At 39.0% G+C, this 17,120-nt stretch overlaps 1 protein-coding gene across 4 annotated transcripts in view; it reads left to right on the forward strand.

Moving 5' to 3' along the window:
• LOC127418370 (protocadherin-19-like) overlaps positions 1 to 17,120 on the forward strand; it is a 58,250-nt gene that overhangs the window by 30,999 nt on the left and 10,131 nt on the right. For all 4 annotated transcript variants that reach the window (XM_051658982.1, XM_051658985.1, XM_051658983.1 and 1 more), the window contains exons 3-4: positions 4,530 to 4,588; positions 6,759 to 6,931. In XM_051658982.1, the coding sequence (XP_051514942.1) occupies positions 4,530 to 4,588; positions 6,759 to 6,931 (232 nt within the window). The remainder of the gene's footprint in view (positions 1 to 4,529; positions 4,589 to 6,758; positions 6,932 to 17,120) is intronic.

Here is a 17,120-nt window from a genome sequence, read left to right on the forward strand (position 1 = left end):
GCATGGAGGTGAGACAGTACACGGCAGCTGGCGATGGATGATATTTGACATTCTGACTGGCCTGAGGTGGACAGCAATGAGTAGGCATGCGCGAGACTAGTCGACTAAACTGTTCTGATGCTGCTAGTCGACACTGGAATTACTAGTCGGTTAATATCCCCCCCCATTAAACTGATCATAATTTTGACAAATTTCCGTTTGGCTTTATATTTTTACAGAGGCTGCGCTTAAATTACTGCCATATTAATGTTACATACTTTAAATAGAATTAATAATACAAAAAATATTATTTTAAAAAGAGGATATCTGGAGCAGATACAAAGTTTAATTTCACCTCAGGCTGCGCGTGCTTCTTCCCTCTCTCACTCGCAGCGCACGCAGGAAAATGTCATCTCGCTAAACAAACAATCTCAGCAAAGTAGTTATGAAATCACTTCGGTGGTTGTGCGGGAATTGGATTTCCAAATGTTTGAAAGTCCCTGTGGATGTTTCCACATATGAGTCTTCTTTACATCTGTGCATGCTTGTACGTTATTTTTCCGCTGTGCAGGCTTTTTACAAGCACAGGATAGCCGCCTCAGGTGAGTCAAGTCCCGTCTTTCACCGGACCATGTTGACGGGTTAATTTTGCTCCTCAAAAAATTTATGCTTTTGAGTAAGTAGCTTAGAAAATAACTATTTATTTTCAATGAGGTGCCGACTGCTTAAGGCTTAAACTATATTTTTTTCTGTGTGCACGTCATGTTTAGAATGCATGAGGTTTATTGTAGGCTACATCACAGGCCTATTTTTTCTATCCTATGGCTATTTGTTTTTTATTTTATTTTATTTTTATTTTTTTTAACATCATAACTGTTATTGTTTAACGTTTTTTACAGAACAGCTGTCATATTAGATCAATGACTAATGCACGACTGCACGTTGTGAAATACGCGCAACGTTTCAGCGCATTTGTTTTTTTCTCTCGTAGATTTGGCTTAGTCTACCTGTTAATTATTTTCAACTATGTCCTGACTGTTTTAATATGTTAGGAAACTTTTACATGGTGAATTCCCTTTAGAACAGGCTGGGTTGCTCTATTGGTCCAGCACTATTCATTCAGTTGTTTTTAATAAATATGCCTGTTAAATATTCTCTAACATTGATTCAGTGAATGCATGTCATGTTTTATATTAAATGTACAATGATCAAAATGCAAGGCAAGCACGTTGCAGATAAATGCCCCGTTTCAGTGGAATTTAGCTTCGATTTGGAACAGATTAAATATTTAACACATTTACACATAAAAAAAAAAAAAATATTCTTTTTTTGACTGTTTTCTGAAGGTTGGTTTCATTTTAGACTAGTCGATTTATTGATTCAAAATTTTTGTTTAAATTTGAAATTAGTCATTCAGCACATCCCTAGCAATGAGATGGACACAAATGAGTTATTACACCTCTTTCACACTGGACTTGGAATCGCAGCATAAGCGTGCATATTTTTTTCGCCGTACATGTTAACAGGTTAGAGCATTCATATAGGAAGCGTTAGCAGCATGTTGGAGTGGCGCGTGAGCATCAGTGCAGCGGGAGTTTCAGCGTCAAGTCTATTTTTGCTGCGCTACTCATGCTGAATTAAAGTGCCAACGCACTGTTGATGGACATGAAGATGAGTTGCCATGAAAAAAATAAAAAAACAGATATTGCACAGACTAAGCATGTATTTGTAGTCTAGTGTGTTTTTGTATTAATTAAAGCTCGTAATAAAAAAAAAAAAAAACTAAATAAAATAAAAAATAAATGACACAAAAACAAAATGTTATTATTTTAATGATTTAGCTTAAGCAGACATAAGGTTTTATAAAAAAAAAAAAAAAAAAAAAAAAAAAATGTGGCCTTGAAATAAAAATACCCTATATACTATTAAATAGAGAGCAGGTCTAAAGGGTTAACAGCAGCACACATATACAGCCCAGTGCTAACAGCTGAGGTAAACAAATGCATGCGACAGCACGTGTGGTCTGTAAATTCAAAACTTTCCTCAGTCTTGTATTGAAGTGCTCTGTTACTCTCAACTTTTTACATAAGGATTAATTAACAAAGGACAAAATGTGGGATGCTGTACCTGGCTGCTGGTGAAGATGGTGAGTTAACATATTGGAAGCGCGTCCTTTTGTGAGTGAAGTACTCAACACTCAAAAGTTTTGGATGTTGTTTGAACAAAGAGATATAGCTATTCAATGGTTGTGCATAATTACTTATTTCTGGCTATATTATTAAGCTATATTATTAAGTGTGACTGAGCCAAACCGAGTGATCAAACCGTCCGCCTTCTCTTGTGCAAACAACGGTCAGGCTCATCATCCTACCCCTTCCACCAAATTATTTTGTTTAAAAATGAACAGAGCTCATTGTGTTGGCCGTAGCTACATGAAATAATTCTATAAGACTGCATTAGATTACACCAGCATCATGTCAATACGATTTCATGACGATCACATTTGTAACATTTAACAATAGCTCACTCCTGATAATCATTTTATAACTTTATTTTCTGTGTAGATTACAGCAGTTTATGCAGCAGAAGCGCTGCTGGTGTAAAAGCACAAACGTTGTTTGCAGCGACATTGTCGCAACGCACTGCTTCAATTCGGCTCACACGCTGTTTCGGCGTGCTATATGAAAGAGGCGTTACTATCTATACGACCTGATTAGGGAAACTGCGGAAAAGTTGTTGAGAGATCACTCTTTTGGGCTGTTGGGAAAGTTCTGATGGCTCCAAGGATCCAATAAACCCATTCTGAAATTAATTTAGCCAACATCAAATTCAGTTTGGTGTGGTTACAATTGTTGGCAGGCATGCACAACTTCTTTCTTCTGTTTATATACAGTGAAGGATGAAGAATATGTGCATGTGTTTTGGATCATAGCTCTGTATGCAGTTATTCCATCTTTGTGATTATAAAAGCTTATATCTGTCTCCGGGAAGCAAGTCTGGCTGTCTCTGGCTGGCAGCATAATCATTGGTTGTGTTCCACTGTCTGCATTAACCTCCTTATCGTCTGGATGACTGTTTTTGTCAGAGGGGCTGATGGCTAGACATAGCCCTGAAAGGAAGCCATTGACTTCTTTTTCTATCTTGGTTTCAAATCATAGAAGTTGAAGCCAAGAGAGGAGGCAGGTTTCTCCCCATTGAAAATAGCTGCATTTCATCAACATACTAATTGAAAGGGTAGTATTGGCCAAAATGGAAAGATTTTTTACATTTGCATTTAAGCTGTTAGTTATTGAAGAATGGTCCAATCTTCCAAATGTTTAACTTGGGTCTAGTGCCCTCAATCCATATTTCAAATTTTTATAGCATACTAGGCCGTGCCGATATAGCTTAAAAAAAAAAAGAAAAAAAATGTTAAATTCAATATCTTGATATTTATGTATTTTCGTTGTTGCCAATTAGATTCATAATGTCTGATTAAATGTTTAAGTATGAAACATAGTAAGTACCCATATATATATATATATATATATATATATATATATATATATATATATATATATACATACATACATACATAAATATCTTATTTCTTGAATACCTGTGCATTTAGCCATGCATATCAGTTGTGTATTTGTATGACACAAATTAATCATTTGAATCCATTCATTTAAACTGAAAAACTGACTCTGATGCCATTTTTGCTACAGAGGTTTAAATAATAGACTCTATTCAAACATATGTCTTAACGCTCTCATACTCAAGAGACAAAGAGAGATGAAATTAGTATAATGAGATACTCTTTAGGAAACTCAGTAGTCAAATAAAAAGCATATTAAATTCACTGCAATATTCATGATGTTGCTTATTTTATATAGCCAGCAAAATCATCACAAATACAGTATATTGTGAATCTTCGACATATCAGCCAGCCCTATTGTGTTCTACTAGTCATCTTTTGGTGCTATCATTTCCATATTCCTTCGATTTATTCCAACACCGTTGAATTCCAGAAGCCTTTGAACTCTTTTTCTCAATGTGAGCCAGAGAGTCATCATATGCAAATCATTGAGGCCTTTTCATCTGCAGTTGCAAAGTTAAAAATCTCCTGGCATGCTCTTTAATTATTATTTTTTTTCCTCTCGGTTTATTTATTTCTTTGATATTTTATTATTAGCATCCACAAAAATTGTGCGAGGAAAAGAGGAACTCAAAAAGAGGAAACTTTCTTTTCTAACCCTGAACTCCTCATCTATTCCCCTGTCTGGCTTAATGACATTTTGAAGAGCATGGTCTGACTGAGGATGGGTTTGGGGGAGGCTGGAGGAGTGACGACAGGAGCAGACTCACTGCAGCAGAACAGGCCACATGTGCTTAGAAAGAGAATGGGGGAGGTTGCCTTTGAAAGCCCAGGCAGCTAACTAGAGTCTTTGTGTAAAATAACATTTCAATTGAAAGGCAATTACTGGTGACATTATTTTGGTTGCTGCATGAATAAATAATTTTTTTTGTCCCCCCCCCCCTTCTCTCTTTCTTCTCTCTCTTTCCTCCAGACGGAGAATTATTCCATTGACTCCAGTTATGTAAACAGCAGAGCACACCTAATTAAAAGGTATGTCTTTATTAAGCAATCAGATTAACTTATCACTCTTATTTTAATGTATTCTTAAAAGGGTCATACATCACAAATCAGTAGGAGCAGAACAAGGTTTGGCGAACTTCCTCATATTTTACTCTTAGTCAAATGTGGGCAATCATATGTTAATGTTAGTTTTAATAGATGGTCATTCTGGACTGGGGAGGAAGAGTCAAGTTCTGAAAGTTATAGTATTGTGCAAAAGTATAATTAACTATTTTATTTCAAATGATCAAGAACAAATAGATGCTTATGACCCCTTTAAGATCATCTCTGACCAGACACTTCCATATTCATTTAAATATGACACAAATATATATATATATATATATATATATATATATATATATATATATATATATATATATATAAAATAAAAAAGTTGGTTTCTCATAAACTTAGATTTGGCCATATACCGTATGCAAGACATTAATATCCAACATGTTTATATATGGATAGTGTGAAGCATTAATAATTTTGTATCATAAGTGATTAAGCACACCCTCATCAAGTATTTTTCGTTTCTCCACTAATATGAATAATTCTATCATATCCTTGTAAACGTGTATACATATTACATGTTATAGAATATTAAAGCTGAAGCCCAGAGCGGAGGCTTGGGTGGTTAAGCTACATGCTTGTAGATGTTAATCATATAGCAAAATCTACAAGAACTTTTTATCCCAGAATTCCAGAGGATTCTTCTTCAAAGCATATCAGGAGGTCTTTGTAAGGCTTCAGAGATAAGGAAAAGGTAAAGTTATTTCTCATTGTGGAAGAAAAGAGCAAGAACAATAGATCCTTTGTACTGGCAGGACTTGGCCAGCATTCCTCGGTCCACCTAAAGGAGGCTATTGACAGACATGGAATATTGGCATGCAGACATCCCTAATAAAGGTCCTCAGCCACCCAGGGGCCTGGCTGCTATTGATGTGCATGAGGACCTCTCTTACCTGGAGCAAAATAATGTTCCAATCTTCCTCAGTACTGCATTTTTCAACCCAATTACAGCAATTTTATCTTCTGAAAGAAAAAAACAAAATCTAGTGTTTACATAAACAAAGACTATTCAAGTGTCGGCTGTTTGGCTCTGCGACACTACAAAGAAATCCCCTCTGGAGCCTGTGGGCGCACAGACTGGGACAGGTGCAATTAGACTGATAAAATCAGAGCCTGCACTACCACCACTGCAGTGACATTGCTAGAATCCCCCGTCTCTCTCTCTCTCCATTCCTCTTTTCTTCCATAGAAGAGGCTACAGAGATGCTTTTGTCTATGCAAGTCAGTTTTTGCATGAGTAAGCATACGTCTCTGATCCTCTTATGTTGAGGCAGAATGTGTTCCATTGGGCTAACTATCAAATTAAAGGCGTATTCTGGGTTTAATACAAGTTAACATCAATTGACAGCATTTGTGGCATAATGTTGATTACCACAAAAACACATTTTGACTCACCCCTCCTTTTCTTAAAAAAAAGCAACAATAGAGGTAATAGTGAGGCACTTAAGTGAGTGGAGCCAATCTGTAAATGTTAAAATACTCAATGTTTTAAAAGTATACTGTAGCCACAAAACAATATGATAAAAATATTTAATGATTTAAACTTTCAAAATTCTCGTGACAACAATGTAAAACACTACTGATTAAAACCATTAACATTACTTCACATACTATTTTTAAATATGCTAAATACTGCACCTGTTTCAGTTTATACTGAACAGTACGCAGTAAGAAGTATACTATTATTCCATTCCAGAACATTCCAAACTAAACCATTGACCTTCTTTTAGACAAGTGGATGGACTCTTCACATTATTACCTCTGTAGATCAGACAGAATACTTTTGAAACAGCTTGTAGAACCTCAAGAAACATTGACTTTTTACTCGAGCAAAATCCTGGCAGTACAAAACAGCTTTAAACAGCCACAGAGAGTGCAAACCTGTGACCTCTGATCCTTTACCCCGCCACATCAGAGTGTGATAAAAGCACCGTCTTTTCAGCTTCAGCGTCTGGGCGACTACGAGCTAAACACAAGACAAATAGTGGTAGCATGGGGTGAAGAGAGAAATAGAATGATGAAACCAAAGTTGACAGTTAAATAACACTTTCTCTTCTCTCATCTTTTCTCATTCACCTGACTAAAGCACGTCAACATTCAAGGACATGGAAGGAAACAGCCTAAAGGACAGCGGGCACGAGGAGAGTGACCAAACCGACAGCGAACATGATGTTCAGAGAGGGCACTACGCGGACACTGCTGTCAATGACGTACTGAATATGACCGTACCTCCCAACAACTCACAGTTACCAGACCAGGGTAAGACAGTTTTGGAGGCAGATATTAACATTATTGGCAGAGCCATGTCTGCATTCGGCTGCAACACACTTTGAGTCCCGACCTAAATGACAGCAATTAGGCTGGTAAAGGTTGAAGGTGGAAATCTACCTTCAACTCTCATATCGTGCAGTCTCCTTATGCATAATTCACGTGGATCATTTAGCAGGGAATTAATGTTGATGTTTCTTTTTTGAGTGACATTAAAGACATACGATTTGTTTGTAGGAGTCAGTAGGAGGTCATGTTCCCTCTCAAGTTCTGCCACTCAGTGATACCAAGTTATAGAACGACGAGTGGCGGCACTACAGAGCATCAAAGACAAGCCAAGACCAAAGGAGGGCTTACAGTCGTTTTATTACACAGATTGTTTTTTGTTGTGGTGCTCAATCAGCCTTTGATCTGGATAATTTAGAACAACGGAACACCTCCAGCAGATGATAGCAGTCAATAGAGAGAACTCTATTCTTGTTGGACAGAAATTAGTCAATCAATTTTCTGAATTACAATGAGAGCCTGACATTTGCTGAATAGAAAGAAAGTGGAATAAAGAGCATTTTTGAGTGAGATGAGGTCATTAAAATCGGCAGAACAGTCACTCAGATGGGAGTTTGAAGAATGTGTGGCATTGTGACTTGTCTGCAACACTCACACCAAATCAAGTTTGCCTACATCCTTGTGGACTTCTGACTCAAAGCACTGTGACTAACAGCATACATTTGCTCCACCTGAGTGTCTCCACTCAGTACAGCCTATTAAGAGAGCTAAGGAAGAGAAAGTACTGAGTTAACAGCCATAAGATAATTTAGCTTGTTCTTCTTCGTTGTTTTGTTCCTTCATGAAGCAGGATCCTGAATTATGTGGAATTGGCAGGTGAACCAATTAAGATCTAATTTGGTTCAAATCAGGTGCTCTATGGCTAATTTCAGCAGGCTAATTAACCAGTTTGTTCTCCTGATGAATCACAAGGCGTATGGCTACCTGGGAACCAGAGTGAGGGAAACATCCTCCATTTACATTTTAAATGGAAATGTGTCGGATACATCAGCAACATTTTTTGAGTGTTGTTAGGCTTGACGTGGTGGGTGTTAAAGTGTGCTTTCTGCTATGGAAACCGCTGAGAGGAATTACAAGCCTCAGGATTTCTAAGATGGAGATCTATGTGCATTTCTTCCACCGCCAAGTTGCTGTCCACGAATAATGAACAATGTTTAGTGAGTCTCAAGACTACAGCTTAGCAAATGTAGACATCTCTCGGTAAGAAAAATGCATACATAGGTCTCATAAAAATGCACTCTGACAGATCCTCCAGCCTGGCACTTGTGTAATTGGACACAATTAGAAAAATGTACACAGAGCAAGTTACAAGTGAATAAAGCTTTTCCAGGTCAGCCCTTTTATCATTAGCAAAGCTTTTATCTGTTCTCGAGTAAACAAACACTGGAAAATAAAGGATAACAGATAAGCAAAATGAGCAAGAACTTCAACGCCACTGTCGTCAGTTTTAAGAAAAGCCATTAGACGGTGACAAGTATCAGATACTAATGGGATTTGGAGGCATGTCTTCTATCATATTATTCTGCAGCCTCGACAATGGCGAGGGATTTTTTCCCCCAGTGAAAAATCAGTGCAGGGTATAGACTGGTCTCATTTGATTCCATTGTCTCTTTGTCTTTTAACAGAATCTGTAGCTGCATGTATGTTGATAATTATGAATTGAATTGACAGATGGCTCTTACATATGCAGAAATGTAATGACACCGCAAATGGAATTCTCCCTCAATTACAATTTCTGTAGTCTTATTATGCCTCCAAAGTGTGTGATGGGCTTGCTGACTCACTGTCTGAATTGGCACAAAGCACAATTCAATCTCTCAAACCCAGGATGAAATTGTTTCAGAAACCTCTGGAGGACAGTTTGCTTGAAAGTTCTGATATAGACTCAAGTGTTCAATGGCTCTATTAACTCACTTTGTAGCGTAAAAAGCAATGCACTATGCAAGAGTTTAGTGTCTTTATAATAAATTTAAACAATCTCACTCAACAGATTGACAGGAAGCCAACATAAGGCAGAACTCCCAGCTAAGATATAAACACGCTTATTTAAGACACAGAGGCATATAGCTGTTGTGGTGGGAATGCCTCTGATATACACTTTAACTGTTCTAGTACAATGACACATGAATAAATTGCAATTGCCAAAGGACACAAACAGAGACTCTGGATCAAAAAAACATTCTTTTGTTTCCTTTTTTTTTTTTTTTTTTTGCTTTTGTTTTTATGTTTTTTTCCCTCCTCATTCTTCCTGGAAACAAACAGAGGCAGGAAGTAGGGGGATAGTAAGCTCCCTTCTGTCTTGTTCCCCAGGCTGCCACGCAGTGTAAATGTTTATGATACACGCAGCTCTTTGAAAAGGTAATGTTCGCACCAGGGACACAGTATTACGGCGATTTAAAATGGCTCCTCCCTAACTTCCCTTCCTTGCTCTTTCCATTGTGAGACAGAGTGTGAGTACAGGTTTCAGTGAGGGAAAAAAGCTCTCCAAGGACCATAGTTTCTTAATACACAATACACTTTCTAAGGGATGCTTCCTTCATAGCTTATTTTTCTATGAACAGGATCTATGTCTACTTCCTGCATTTTGCATTCCTTTTATTTCAGTAAATACAGCAATTTATAGAGGCTTCTTCGCACATCAGAAACATCTTTCCAGGAGATGGTGTGTTGTTGACAGGCAAGCGTGGGAGACACCACTAATGCTACTGTCGCAGTGGTCATAAGCCAAATAATGATTTAGATGGGCCAGAATTACCTAACAGTGCTCGCACCTTGGGGTTGAAAAAAGGTGATGAATAGGTGACAGTTTAAATAGCGCTGACCGAATCCTTAGTCACCCTGCATTTAATTATACATTAATTGAGTGGTAAGAGACTCTTGAAGACAAGGGCAGCTGATAGTAGTGGGCTATAAAATGCATGCATTTACTTTCCACATCCTTTTAAAAGCAATTTTAGCATGTACAGGCTTGGATAAATCTCTGAATTTTACATGGGAATTGACTGTTGATTTTGTCTGTTGTAGGCTAGAGGTCTGTTTAAAGGCCATTTGTACAGTCTCAGTACTACAAGACAAAATGACAGTCACCATTAAGCTCTTCTTCATCTTCATCTTCTCTATCTTTTCCACACACCCCAAGGAGACTGTGGAGCTTTGGCAGCTCAATTTGCAGCTGCTGAGTTCCAGCATGTTCCACCCAGAGCGTCCCCGACCCTGGGAGTCTTTTATTCATCAATTCCTCTGTCCCCATAGGCATGTATCTCCTCCTATGCCCTATGATTTCACACTCCCTCCACCTCCCAGTGCCCCATCAGTACACTACAGCTTCTAATTGATTTTGATGAAATTGATAAAATAGTTTCTCATTTTGTCTTCATCGCCCTCACCCCCTCACAAATCCCACCCCTGTTCTATTTGACATCCTCTCCCCAACCTGCTACACCAGTTTTGGAGAAGCTACTTTGAAACTGTAGCTTGCCAGGCTAAAAGCTTTTCATGATTTAAAGCAGTTCAACTACAGTCAAGCAACAGTATTTTGAAAAAAGAAGTTTGCTGCTCTGCAAGCTACTAACTAAAATGGACTATTTAAGCTATTGGTAACACAATGTATTAATGCATTACTAACAGTTAACAAGGTTTTTTATTTTTTTAATTTATGTATTTATTTTACAGCATTTAATCTAATGTTAATTCATAAATAAACTATTGTTAATTGTTAGTTCAGGATATTTCCTAATGCAAAAGTAAACATTGACGAACAGCAGTATGTAACTTCATATTTTTCTTTTAAGAAGATGCAAATGATTCGGTAAATCTAAAATTTTTTGTGACTCACTGAAATGAATGATGCTTTCCAGCTCTACATATGGGAGAGAGAGGATGTTTTATGAGAGCACATAAAGCTGCAATACAATGAAACACAAAAGTAGAAGTAGTCTTGCCACACAGCTACTTGTTGGCAAAAGTAGCTTGTTACTGAAAAAGCAACAGTATTTTGAAAACAGGTGAGCTACTGGCACATCACTAAACAATACTGTATTAAATTAGTATTGGCGACACTCTATACTCGACACTCTATGTTTATGTCTGATAGCACAAATAATCATAAGTATTTCCAAACTGTCCTGCCACATAAGCATCTTCCCATCCTCATATTAATAGAAATAAAACCTGAAATAGACGTGGCCCAAACTTAGTTTACTTGAACATTTCTTGTGTGGCAGCCTCTGATTGCCTAATGCAAATGCTGACAGATTTCAAAATCAAGACAGGAAAACAGAGCGACACAGAGAGGACTGAAATTGAGGTAAGCAGGGTGAGAGAGGTGCAGAGAGCAGGAGAAATTATGTCTTTAACAGTATGGCGCGGTCATCTCTCAGCTCTGAACAGTATCCCCAAGGGGTAGTGCATCATGACAGCTGACTTCTGCCAAAACTAATACTAACATTTGACTGAATCAAACATTAAAAACTTAAACAAATGTTTTTTTTTTTTTTTTTTTTTTGCCTGATATGAGACAGGTATATCTTTAAAAATATCGGATACACAATTTAGATTTACTGGCTACTAGTGCAGCAAACAATGAAAATATCATTGTAAACACATTCTATCAAACACAAAACAACAATTTTTTTTCTTCTTTTTTTGCATTTTGCATTTTAACATGTGCTATTCATTTTCCGGCATTCAAACATGTTGCTCTCTAAAAAAAAGTATCAAAGGTGCCGAAGCTTACCTCCACATCTGTTGCCTTCACAACAATGTGTAAAAATTTGGAAATTAATCGTGTTTTTCTTCAGCACTTTCACGCCGTACTGTGACAGGTAGGCCTTGAGAGCCTTCCTCTCAAAAACACGGAAACATCTTAGACAATCACATAACTCTGAACAGCATTGCTCTCCCTTGAACCCCTATTTCCAAAAGCCTCCACCTGAATACTCAGAATGGGGTTTAATCAGCTCAAGAGGGGGCTTCTTATCTTTCCTGCACTTGTTATGGGTAGCTTATTGAAAATATCAGAGAGAAAAAAGGAGCAGTTCATTATTTCTTGGGTCTGCAATGAAGCTGATGCATCTCACTGTGAACGCTCAGCTGACAGCTCATTTTCCAGACAATCCTGTCTTTGATTCACGGAAAGCGAGAAAGAGAGCGGGATGGAGAGGAAAAGAGGGCTTAGGATTCCATTGCTTATTCAGGACAGTGCTTGTGGCTGTGTGTTAATAATCTCTTCAGAAAACCGGCTGAATCCCAATTGTTTGTTGAACACGTGTGTAACTGGGTGCAATTCAGCACAAATAGGAACGCAGGGAGATTGGCCTTGTGCTGAACACAGAGGAGAAGATTAAGGCAAGGCAATGTGCTGTTTGATAGTCACTGTGAGAGAATTGCTGCTCTTCAATCTAAAGTCAATTGTGAGGAGGTGGGAGAGACTGAGAGCAAGAAGAGATGAGAAAGTATGTGTTTAAGGGTTAATGAGAGATATTGTGAAAAAGAAAAAGCTTTGAGTGAGGCTTTTGGCTGGATGAGGTCAGCTGAAATGTGGCACCACGCCATATCCAGTGTCCCAGTGGAGGACTCTTGGACCTTCTCTATGTGTAATGTGCCAAATGCTGCAGATGAGCCCAGGTCTCAAAGTAAGCATGTCCTGCATACCACCCCAAATTCTTCCACCTGGCAAGGTATTACTGTAAAAGTTAAAAGATTCTCTAGGCACCATTTGGGGTTCTTCATCTGCCACACAAGCAGAACGCTCTAGAGATCTTCCAGAGACCCTTAAAAGGAGTCCTAAATAGCATTTTAATGTACTCAGGGAACTTTAATATGCTGTATATTTCAAGGGCCTCAAAGTCTTTCCCTTATGATAGGGTTACTGAAGGAACCGTTTACAGTCCTGAGTAAGTTTCTCAGAGAACTGAAAATGTGTCTAGAGGTTCTTCAGAGATTCCACCAGTGGGACATCCAAATAGTTCCTAGTTTATCTTTTCATTTTTACAGTGTAGGTGTCACTTAAATTACAGATTACATGCCAAGGATGAGGAAATCCAATCAGCAAAATGTTATCAGCACCTATGCTGAGCTAAACCAGACCCTCATCCTCACAACCCCTCCTTTTGACAGGGATTGGACTGTGAGGCTAGTGCTGCCAAAAAGTGAGCCTCTATCAATGAGCAGGCAGTTTAATAGAAGCCAGGACGAGATCCCTGCTGGAAAGCAGCCCACAGCAAGCCCCACTCAACTCCATTAACTCCCATTACAATAGCTCAGCTCCGCTTCCTAAAACTTGGCATTACTGATTTTTGTCCCCGCTAACGGACAAAACCACGTGTGTCTACTGAAATACACACTGATTAAGAGTGTGTACACATTTGAGGGAAGTACTTACAAACACACCCACGCTTACATAAACGCACATGATAATCTGTTGCACATGTAATTTTCTTAGGCAAATGACAATTGTGTATTGCATTTTTTCCTTTGACTGTCAGGGTTCACTCACTCAAGGGAAGATTATGCATACTCTGCAACAGTAAAGGGAAAAATTCAGCTGTCTTCTGACAAGTACATTGTACCTGGCAGTTTTCTGTCCAGAATACAAAAAGACATCACTGCAGCTGGGTAGAAGAAAGAAAGAGGGATGTGTGAGTGAACGAGAGAGGTGTGAGTGAATGAGAGAGTCAGAAAGAGAAAAAAAGAGAAGGAAAAAAAGAAAATAAGAGGGAGAGCTTGCTGCTCTGTCACTGTGGCAGCTCGAGAATTTTTTCTTTTAACCCCCTTTTATATTAACACGGTGTGCATCTGAGTATAGGAGCTCTCCTTTTAGAAAAAAATAAAATAAAAAATCTCTCCACAATTCCCTTTTCCTGCACAACATGAATCATTTTACACAATGAAACTATAAAATGATTCTGCCTGCTCATCTTAGGTAATTACAGCCATTAAGAAAAGGTTAAAACCCTGGGCAGCTGGCCTTTCCACATTCTGCCAATCTGATGTATTGTAATTTGTCCTGATTTAAACATAAAATGATCGGGATTAGGACCTTTGATGACAGAAACGCATACGCTCAGACGTACCATCAAACGGTCAGTGACTGCACTGTAGGGAATGGCTGACTGAGTTCACAGGCATGCCTTCATCTCCTCACACCTTCATCCTTCTGTCCTCACTGCATCCTCTCTCACTTTCCTTAAGATGATCTCAGTGGGTTAAAATTTAGTTCTTCTGCAAAACTATCCTCCCTTCTGGACAAAATGACTGCAGCCAGGCCAGAATATCAGCCATTGATGAAAGATTAAAGACAGGAACCAGAGAGAGAGATCAGTTATGGCCACAAACCTTGGGAGTCTGCCCCCACCTTGCCCAAAGGCATCTACACTGTATGAAGTCAGCCTCACAATCCAGACCCCCTCCCAGCAAACCTTTATGTGCAAATACTCTCCTTCCTTTCCCCCAAAGCAGTCCACTCTCCCCAGAGTTTAAGCAATTTTTTTTCCTCAGAGGAGAAAGACTGTGTGGCATGCATTCTGATTATGCCAGTGCAACAAACAGTACAGTCTGTTTTCAAGGCTTCCTAAAGGGGAGGCTCAATCACTCCATTCTCAGGGTAGCCAATTAACCTTCATGTTTTTAGGGCCCTTGCCCCCAACCCCTTAAAAAGGAGGATAAAAACTAATAGGAAGGCTGGCTGTTAAGTTTAATGGCAGACAGGGAGGTCTCAGAATGGTTTTTTTAATGATGTTCCTCTGCTCTTGTGCACTATCCATTAAAGACTAGGCTGGAATGGGCTTCTGCACTGCAAGATTGGAGATCAACACAATCAACTGGGCCAAACAGCGCAGCGGGAGCTTAGACCCTTTTGTCTTTCCATGCTATGAAATAATATATATGCCAGCAATAAAAAATTAAAAAAACCTCTTGCTCTCTCATGATTTCTTTCACATTAACATCAAAATATCTAAAACATCATAAGTCTCCATCCAAATCTGAGCTGTCATGTATATGATTTATCATTAACAACAGATGTCTTTTTTCATCTCCGACCTTTATGAGATCATTAGCCAGTCTCCTTAAAAGCATGTCAGGCTTCTCCGATGGACTTTGCTCCTGACCATGAAGCAAGACCACAATCTCCTTGTGATAAATAGTATGCCAAATTTAACCTACCCTTCCCTGCAGTCAAGCACTGCCCCAGTTGGAATGGGATTGTGACTAAGCAACAGAAGTGACTGGGAATGGTCAGTAGGGCTCCTTAAGACCAGTCCCTTTCACTGTACTCTGTCTTACACTCCTGTCATATTTAAGGGCATTTAATGTCATGGCCCCACATGTGGTCAAGAGTGGGCACTGGGGAAATCCAATTAACTTAAGCCACAGCAACATTGCCCACATTGTGCCTTTCACAATCCCACCCACCCCTCTGGCACAACTGGGTGCCTCCCATCGCCAATGACCCATTGAATTCATTTGACTCAACTGGAGTCTGCAGTGTCTTACACTGGCTGTTTTTCTCCAGTCCATTACTCAAGGGACTATGTGAAAAAAATTATTTGCAATGTCAGGGTTTTCATAGCATGCCTCACTGAGGAATATGCCCCAATGCTGTCTCTGCTTAGCATGTGACTCATGCTTTAAGATAAGCTTTTGCAGAATATTGACAAGCAGTCACAAATCTCCCCTCCCCATTGTTTAGCTGTGAGTCAAAGCAAGATATTCTGCTATTTCAGCTGCAGTGCCTCTCCCTCTGCAAAGCCTGTCTTTTCGACTCAGTATTACACAGATCAATGGATGGTCAGTGCTGCAGTGTGGCTGCTGAAGCCTGCCACCTTTTTTTGAGTATATTTTTTAAAAACCTTGGAGAGGGTTATATATAAATACAGATAAAAAGGGACACTATTAGTGTCCATAGGCATGTGTTAACAAAAAGAGGCATGATGCCCCTTTTTTTGGGCCAGACGGTTATCGCCTCAGAGCCAGCACGGCTACATTGCACCTGGACCTGTGTCTCAGAAAAGGAGCGTAATGGTGATAAGGTACAAAATGCATCAGGTGAGCCAGCCACCCACTCCATTTGTGAGCTTAGACTTAGGCCTGGGACAGGGGGGCTGGGCAATGATGATGATTTGAGGACTGGCAGATCCTCCATAGCAGGTTGCACTTTGCCAACCAGCCTTAATGAAGTCAGTGTCTATATACATACAACAGTGGGGGAGAAGGGGCACGTTGGAAATTATGAGGGAGTTGGTTAAAAGAAAGTAGGGGAGAACAAGGCAGACACGGGCACATAGAAAAGGGAGAGAGAGCACGAAAGAATGAAAAAAGTGAGAGAGACAGAGAATGGGTTTGCTTGAAAAACAAGATAAAACAGAATATAAAACTCATAGCCAAGGCTGACACAGTGAACATGCCTGAATGAGAAGGAACATTGCATTAATTATGTAACAGTCTATGCAAGCAGGCCGATCACACACGTCTCACAGGGAATGGCAGTCTGGAGATATTAGTATTCAACTGACGCATTTGGGCCCAGCTGTTGAAGGGAAGACACGTTGATTTTAGGCGCTCAGGTTGCATTGTGTCCAGGTGCGTTTGTTTCAGTCTAAGCCTGACAGGAACGGGGCATCATCTTTATTCGCACTGAATAAAACAAGACAATTAAAAACAAACTTAAAACATTTCAACAGCACAACAACAGGAAGATGGAGCTATAGCAGCTATGGGAGAGGATGTTAAGTGACTTAAGTTGACACTTCTTTTGGACTTTAACTTGCCACTTGTGCTATGGCCAATTCATTAATCATTTAGATTTTGATGATGACTTAAAAATGTACAGAAGAATGTTGAATGAGTTCAAAATGTGCATTCTTTGATTTAACATTTGATAAATTACTCTATTTATTTTACTCAGCTCCAATCATATACTATCAATGATTGAAACATGAGAGTAAAATATGGGAGGTCAAGAAGCTCAAGAGTAAACAGAACAAAAACTGTACACTCATCCACACAGAAATCTAATTTTTCTGCCGCTTCCCTGAAGCCTGTTACATTCTCTAGGCTGGATGCTTTATGAATAGCAAATAAAGCCCTAAAACAAGAATATCTCACAGGCTTGCTT

The sequence above is a fragment of the Myxocyprinus asiaticus genome, chromosome 27 (assembly GCF_019703515.2).
Source record: "Myxocyprinus asiaticus isolate MX2 ecotype Aquarium Trade chromosome 27, UBuf_Myxa_2, whole genome shotgun sequence".
Classification (NCBI taxonomy): domain Eukaryota; kingdom Metazoa; phylum Chordata; class Actinopteri; order Cypriniformes; family Catostomidae; genus Myxocyprinus; species Myxocyprinus asiaticus.